This window comes from Salvelinus sp. IW2-2015, linkage group LG16 (assembly GCF_002910315.2).
Source record: "Salvelinus sp. IW2-2015 linkage group LG16, ASM291031v2, whole genome shotgun sequence".
Lineage (NCBI taxonomy): Eukaryota > Metazoa > Chordata > Actinopteri > Salmoniformes > Salmonidae > Salvelinus > Salvelinus sp. IW2-2015.
This window is the reverse complement of record NC_036856.1, coordinates 39787955-39796136: the sequence shown is the minus strand read 5'-3', so window position 1 is coordinate 39796136 and position 8182 is coordinate 39787955. Positions and strand designations below refer to the sequence as shown.

Here is an 8182-nt window from a genome sequence, read left to right as displayed (position 1 = left end):
TCTTTATCGAACAAAAGGAACATTTATTGTGTAACTGGGAGTCTCGTGAGTGCAAACATCCGAAGATCATCAAAGGTAAGCGATTAATTTTATTGCTTTTCTGGCTTTCGTGACCAATCTACATTGCTGCTAGGTGTTCTTAATGTTTTGTCTAGTGATCGATAAACTCACACAAACGCTTGGATTGCTTTCGCTGTAAAGCATATTTTCAAAATCTGACACGACAGGTGGATTAAAGAGCAATACTTGAGTCAGCAGAGAATATCACAGTAATGCAGCAAGAGGACTGAATCTGAATAGGGCTGCAGGGTCATTATGTAAATGTGGAAAGATGATGGGATTCATGTTTGTATTTCATTAGATGGTGTTTTATTAAAACAGTACGAGTCAGCTCAAGTATTTCAACAAAACACTAAGAAAATACTTTAAGGGTTACAGTATCATAGTACAATGACTTGTATCTATTAGCTTTAGGTACAGTATTTTACCTGCTATATTTTCCCGTGCACCGAGGAGAAAACAGTTAGGTGGAATGTAACATTGTAACATGCAGTTAAGGCAGAATGTAACGTATCAGGTTGTAAACTAAATGTGTTAAATTCAAGTATCAGTTTTAAAACAAAGTCAACTTACATACATAAACAATATTGCCAGTGCTATTTTCTGAGGTCAATAACAGAACATCATTTATTAAAGCTGGAATCCTTAATGGTGAAACAGCCACGTCCATTCACGATATTACAACAACAAAGACATTAATGCAAACAACAAACCCTTCCCCCCCCCCCACGGACATCACTGCACACGTGATAGAACAGCCCCTTATGTACCATGCTGCTCTGCACCAAAAACCCTGACAATGTGGCAGCCAATGGCACTGTTTCCCTCTGCTGCGGATTCCATCTTTAAATTAGCTCTTAGAATAAATACAACTAAAAGGATTGGTTTTCTTTGAATTTACAAAAGTAATGTCAAAACAATCAGAGGCAGAAGAAAACATTTCTCAACAACATTTCTCAATAAAAATTCCAGGATGCAATAAATTATAAATAAATATTAAAATAAATAAATAAAAAGTTACATTTAAAATACATTTAAAAGTTTAATTCCAGAAACTATTTCAGCTGATGTCTTATCAGAGCTCAGTGGTCCTTTCTTTCAGAAGTACTGTGGGGTTGACATCGTTGCTCCCCGACTGTGCTGTACTGGAATTGATGGTATTGGATCTATTGTCTTCTACGTCGGGCACATGAAAGGACGCCACAGGGCACGGGCCCTTGACGTTGCTGCACACCAGCCTCTGTAAGGACGCGGTGTTGATGATGTCAAAGCCGACGCTCCCGCCAAAGGTGCTGGGCTTCCAGTACTCTGGTGAGCAAATGGGGTTTCCCATCAGGCCTTTCAGAGAATAGGGGGCACCCATCTCCACCATGGTCTCCCCAAAGATAGCATTGGTTCTGGGCTTCTCCACCAGCAGACCTGGGTAGAGCTCCACAGCATCCACATGCCCATACATCTCCTCCAGCTCTGCAGCCATCTCCTTTTCTCCTGGGAAACACACAGAGAGAAAAGTGTTCCGTTAGTTACTCAACCAGGCTTCTAAAGGAAATGTTAAGTTAGTTACTCTACTCAACCTGGCTTCTAAAGGAAATGTTACGTTAGTTACTCTACTCAACCTGGCTTCTAAAGGAAATGTTACGTTAGTTACTCAACTCAACCAGGCTTCTAAAGGAAATGTTACGTTAGTTACTCAACTCAACCAGGCTTCTAAAGGAAATGTTACGTTAGTTACTCTACTCAACCTGGCTTCTAAAGGAAATGTTACGTTAGTTACTCTACTCAACCWGGCTTCTAAAGGAAATGTTACGTTAGTTACTCAACTCAACCWGGCTTCTAAAGGAAATGTTACGTTAGTTACTCAACTCAACCAGGCTTCTAAAGGAAATGTTACGTTAGTTACTCAACTCAACCAGGCTTCTAAAGGAAATGTTACGTTAGTTACTCTACTCAACCTGGCTTCTAAAGGAAATGTTACGTTAGTTACTCAACTCAACCRGGCTTCTAAAGGAAATGTTACGTTAGTTACTCAACTCAACCAGGCTTCTAAAGGAAATGTTACGTGACTCTACTCAACCTGGCTTCTAAAGGAAATGTTAGAAGAATCTCTCACACACACAGAAACCCTTCTCGTTAATTCTCACATTCTTATTGAGGCAGTGCAGAGCATGTCAACTCCCCAAACACTCCTCTGTTTAGACCTGACACTCCGCCATCACTAACTGCTTTCTGGAACGAAAGTGCACATCTGTTTGCCCCACTGTACGTTTACTCCAATATAAAACTTACATCCACAGGATCTACTGTATCTGCCCAGGCCAGTTTTATTAATATTTCAAAAAGTTAAAAAAAAAATGGCACAGTTAAAATGCAAATGTGAACTATGATATAGTATCAGTAATAACTAGAGACACCTTTAGTAATTAGAGTTATTTAGTACCAGTCTTAACTGGTTTTAATTATTTCCTGTCCAAACAGGATAGTAGGATGTTACACCTTCTACTGTTAAATGGGAATTACACTAATTSATCACTACATAATAATCTAACTCAATCTCAATGCTTACAGGGTGATCAGTGTTTATGTTATAGCTGTGATGCTAATGGTGGTTCTCTCACCTGTGAGGTCTTCGAAGGAGGTGTATGGCTTCATGGAGAAGCGTTTCCTATAGGCGTTGAGGGACTGGTAGCGCATCTGTCTGCTGTTCTCTATGGACTTCAGAGCCACCATCATCACTGCAGGGGGGACGTTACGACCTCCAGCAACCTGAGGACGGACGAGGGAGAGGAAGTAAGTCGACCAGCCTCAAACAACAACGAGTTTCTCTTTATTTTGAATTACTGACATTTCCTCAGAGTAAACACTGAGGTAAAATAGTTGGATTAAGTTWGCTTAAAACACAATAACATGCAACATCATCCACCCATACTTCAGCCACCTCAAGGGGCCACAACTTAAATCCCACACAGAGAGTCTCTTACCCGTCCAGCGATCTGCTTGGTGAAGGATTCCACCAGGTTGGAGATGCCGTGTGTGGTGACCACGGAGGTGTTGAAGACAAACTGGGGGTAGGAGTAAACCTGCTCCTGGATGTGGAAGGCATCAGGCATCAGTGGGTGCCAGTGGTACAGGGTGTTGAACTCTGATGCGATGCGGTTCTGATACTGGAAACGCTCTTTGAAGAGAAGCTCCGGGTCGAACTTCAGCTTGAAGTGGTAGCCGCTCAGGTGCTGCACATAGTCCTCGATCACAATCTTGATGGTCTCACCTACAAGAAGGAGCAAGGGGAGGGACAATTAGTTMGAGTCTTTTGTTTCGTTATATTATTTATTTCTTCACCTACCCTTTTACAAGATAGAGCAGTTAGAAGTTATTAAAAACCTCCATAAAGTCAATTTTAAAATAATGTCTCAGKGTTATCAATTCTCACCTACCCCTATTTGTATGGTACCACTGAACTGCCGACTCAAGTGACCGACCGACAACTTTAGGTAGCAGCCATTAACACTTAACTATAGAGAAGTTCACGTGAAGGAGAATACCACTCCCTGTGGTCAGACCCATCCAGAGGAAGTGGGTTATACTTTGGTTCATTAGCTCGCAATACAATCAAATATTGGATCTAGATGTCTCTATTTTAGAAACAAAGAACAGCTGTTTGCAAATTCAGCTAACCTACAGTATTTGATGGGCACAAGTTACAATACACAATGTTAATCCAGATACTATGTAAGATCTGACCACATGAGTATAACCACATCATATAATAATGAGCAGCAAGTCCTACACCTCTTTTTTCCACATGCTGTTTGCTGAGACTACTCACCAATGAGAATGAGGCGTGATGTCTGGAAGAGCCTATCATCATCCCAGTCCGGGTGGACCTCCTTCAGGACATCACAGACGCGGTTGTGTTCCCTCAGCCAGATAGTAGCGTACATCATGAGACCAGGCACCAGGCCGAACGCCTCATGGCCCACAGCGAAGCGGTGAGACTCAGGGACATGGGGAGGGTAGTGCATATCAGCCCCAACCTCTTTCACTGTAGGTGGGTACACCTCTCCATCCAGCACCTAGAGAGAGCAAAGGTGAGAGAAGAGACCGTCAGCTGGAACTGTGACAAACAGTATAAATTCAGTGATGTTCAAGGTGGTTGATGGTTGACAAGATCTATTCAGTACCTGAAACTTCAGCTTGCCATCCTTGAAGAGCCGCAGTTTGTGTTGCCTCTCAAGGTTTTCCCCGTAGATGTGACCAAGGTCCACCTGGAAAACAAGCATCGAAATCAGTCACATAGGCCTATATACATACGTCTTCTTTCAGTTAACTCCATCTCTCTGGGTGAAACCATGTTGTATTGTTCAGTGCATGTCTGTTGTGTGCTGTGCTGTGTAGTTATGCATACATGTATATACTCTACCCACCCCATGGCCCTTGGCTTTAGTAAATGCCGGCCCCATCTTCTGGTCAGATTTGAAGAACTGATGGGTGAAGTGTTGGGCGAAAAAAGCAAACATCAGGCTGGAACCCTGGGGGTCGGGAATAAATTTCCTCCTGATCAGGAGCTTCTCAGCCAGCATCTTAGCATCAGGTAGCTCTATCTTACCTGCATGGGGGAAATACAATATTTCTGTCAATTTAGAGACGCTCACTTTCAATTTGAGCTTATACCTGGAATTAATTACTAATCAATGGCTAAGTTATAGTGTGATTGTTTTTCTTTATATATCTTTCAAATTAACATTTTGCATGGACACAACCTAACCTGATCCTATGTCCACCAAGCCAAAAGCAAACCTCTGTGAGGTAACAGTATCAAAAGGTGTTGCCCGATATCCGCCATTGCAAAATCTCTGTGTTGAAATCAGTGAAACGTCCTTTCTCATTACAATTAGTGTGCTACGATCACTGCATGGGAATGCCAGAAGAATGACGGTGTGGCTCAGTGAGTATGAATTTGTGCTGTGATTTTGCCTCATAGAAAACCTCAGCAAAACAGCCAACTCTAAGCTACAAGGACTGTCAGGCATGTGCATGACGTAATGGAGGTTAGCCAGGTTGTTTTTTTTAAATCTGAGAGAACAGGTTTAGAGAGAGAGAGAGAGAGATTACCTACGACTCCCATTGGGGTTGGGCAATCCTTGGGCAGAGGAGGGAGGGTTCGTGTGTAATAGGACAGGTTGGAGTAGGCTTCCCAGCTTTTATAATTATAGTCCGCATTGAAGGTCGGTGGACTGTCGATCAGATGAGAGCGGGCTTGAGAGAGAGGGCGAGAACAAAATTGATTAACATGAACTCAAAATAAACAGGGATGACTTTATATGTTATTGTAACCCTAATTATCAAATAGTTTTGACAATGCAAAACTTCACATCAATAGTTTTGACATTGTCAAATGGCAAGAGAGAAAAGCTAATGAAGACTATGACATTATTGAACTCAACTCACATGTCAGAACATATCTCATGATAGCATCCCTGAGGAATGAAATGCTATTGATGATGTTCCAGAACCCCTTGTAGTTGGTGAGGAGGTAATGCACTGTGTTTGGGCTAGGCTTCAGAGACACTTTAATCCACGTGAGAAATTCAGCTGTCAAATCCAAATAAAAGCATATTAATTAAGTGTCCAGAGAGAAAAGATTGAGTTGTTTTTATGTTGATTTTTATACAGCTATCGGTATATATTGAATGTACGTTACGTTGTGTGCAGTTGTGGCCGTAGAATCCGGTGCGTGTGCAGTCGCACTCATAGTCTTCTGAGCCCATGGCAGTACACACGCCGCGGTTCAGGCATGGCTGCGAACAGCAAGGGTTGCCTGCATAGACACATTTTTGGTTAGGTTAGACTGAGTGTAATAAATTATGATCACAAAAACATGTCATTATCTGATCATTTCTATGTACATATAGACCTACATACTGTATCAAATCATTCACATAGATAGGCCTATATATCCAAATATAGCCTAGGCTATCAAATCCAAAATATGTTTTTTGATATAGCATAAAAAGAAACTCATAATGCTTCGATAGCTGATTGAAAAATGGTTAGAAAGGTCAATAAACTGTTCATACACATTTTGTTAACACGTTGCACATATGGTATGTTCAAACGAACACATTTAAACTGCATCAAAGTTTAATAACTTATATCTCATCATGTTCTTACCTCCTTCGCAGACAAATATTATGCCCAGAGGCAGAAATAGAAGCGCGGATATGATTCTGTTCATTCCAATGTCTTTTATCGACAGCGCAACTCTGTTTTTCTCTTCCGTTTGAGGTATCCAACTTCTGAGGTTGTGAATGAACGTGTGTGCTGCGAGAACACGTTTTATAATACTTGATGTGGGCGTGAGTTTGACATACCGAGCTATGGGCTCAACCTCTGGTCTTTATTGATAGATTACGATTTAGAATTGACCAGTGGAAATGTTTGTAATGAGGATTTAATACCAATTTTGGTAATAATAAACCATCTCAGTCAAACRAATATTTATTAAGCTATAGGAAATAATCAGCAATTACTCACAATTATTCATAGACTTAATGATGGGGAAGAGTGGGGTAAATTGAGACAAAGGGGTAAACTGAGCCAAGACGGTAAATTAAGCTAACCTTGATTCTAGGAAACCATACCCMAAATTAATAATTTGACCAAATATGKAGGAAAAGGTTATCATTTCATAGATTAAGGAAGAAACCACATAGAAAAAGTTGTAAGCAAGTTAGGTCCAAAAAAGTCAAAATAATTTATTGTGGTAGAGGTTTCGTGATGCTTGTTTCTAAACCAAATAGATAATTTTAAGATTGTTCTATACATCCGTTGGGGTCTCTATATATGAGGTCCTAAACCTAGCATGAAAGTTCATCCTTGTAGCTGTGTGGGCTAATATAGTCAAAATGTTAGCCTTAAGGAAAGTTGAGCCAATGGCCTTGGGGTAAATTGAGCCAAAGGTTGAGCCAATTGAAATGTTTTCATCCCAAGCATAATGCAAGGCATTATAGCTGGGATATGAGGGAACAACAAGGCCTGGCCTATGTTAAGAGGGTTATTAAAAACGACTAAGTAATACTCTATACCCGGGGTAAGATGTGCCAACAGACCACTGTAATGTTTACATTAATTCTGATGATTTCCAAGGATACACAACATCCTGAAATATATATAGATATATTTGTTAGAAAGAATACTATATTTCCCTTGGCAAAGTAATGCTGAATTTAAAAAATAAAATAGCTCAACTTACTTMCCTCACTCTCCCCTACATGGAACGATAGTAAAGGAGTATTTGATTTAATTTATTTCCTATTGATTTCCACACATTTTTTGCTATTGAGGTTGCAGAATAAATATATATATATTACAGTAATGTGACTGCTGAATTCCGCCTAACTAATGTTATGTCATTGTTTTATGTATTATGTTGCTCATGTTAATCTTACTTTCAATGTCTGAATCTCAATTCTAATCATTTTATTTGTCAACGAATAATGTCCACATTTAATTTATAGGCTCCTCATATTGTCAGACTTTTCAAGTCAATCTTGGTATGGGTGCTTGGGGGGAAATGTAATTCACACTTTGTAGGCCTAATGTAGGCCCCCTCTCTAAATATTATTTTGCAGACCACCAGCCAACATCTACGTCACAACATCAACATCACAACATCAACATCACAACATCTACATCACAACATCAACATCACAACATCAACGTCACAACATCAACTAGCAAATAACCAGTAAACAACCAGTCTTTGCGCGACCTCTCGTGGAGATATTTTACTTGCAGTGATCATACAAGAGTGGGTTGGTATCAGAGAGAGCATACGGAAACTGTACTACCGTTCTCTTAGCAGCAGGAAATGATGATGGCAGAACCAACGCTGTGTTGCAACCATAGCGTTGCAACCACTTTGGAAAAAATTATGCATAATTTGAGGTACTTTTATTTTTAATATTGAATTATTTATACCAGCAGTTCTCTTGAAAGAATACACAAATACGGGTATGTTGAAAGCTATTGTGTATATTTGAAGAAATACACTTTTAATTACACATTAATATATGTTGTTGGAATTACTCAAGAGTCTGTAGAATTTACATCTGGTCTCTTGTGC

At 40.1% G+C, this 8182-nt stretch overlaps 1 protein-coding gene across 1 annotated transcript; it reads right to left on the bottom strand.

The window, feature by feature from the left end:
• Window positions 1-352: 352 nt before the first annotated feature.
• Window positions 353-6345, bottom strand: ptgs2b (prostaglandin-endoperoxide synthase 2b). Its single transcript, XM_024003676.1, has 10 exons — window positions 6229-6345; window positions 5759-5875; window positions 5506-5649; window positions 5170-5313; window positions 4482-4663; window positions 4239-4322; window positions 3884-4130; window positions 3039-3325; window positions 2676-2823; window positions 353-1548 (listed from the first exon to the last, which is right to left on the bottom strand). Exons 1-10 carry the CDS (start codon window positions 6290-6292, stop codon window positions 1136-1138), a joined length of 1830 nt encoding a protein of 609 aa, XP_023859444.1. The 5' UTR covers window positions 6293-6345; the 3' UTR covers window positions 353-1135.
• Window positions 6346-8182: the final 1837 nt, after the last annotated feature.

Coding starts and splice junctions, on each gene's coding strand:
- ptgs2b (XM_024003676.1), bottom strand. CDS start 6,292: ATGAACAGAATCATATCCGCGCTTCTATTTCTGCCTCTGGGCATAATA. Junction 5,650..5,758: donor CGGCCACAACTGCACACAAC/GTAACGTACATT, acceptor TGGATTTGACAG/CTGAATTTCTCACGTGGATT. Junction 4,323..4,481: donor CTAAAGCCAAGGGCCATGGG/GTGGGTAGAGTA, acceptor CTTGTTTTCCAG/GTGGACCTTGGTCACATCTA.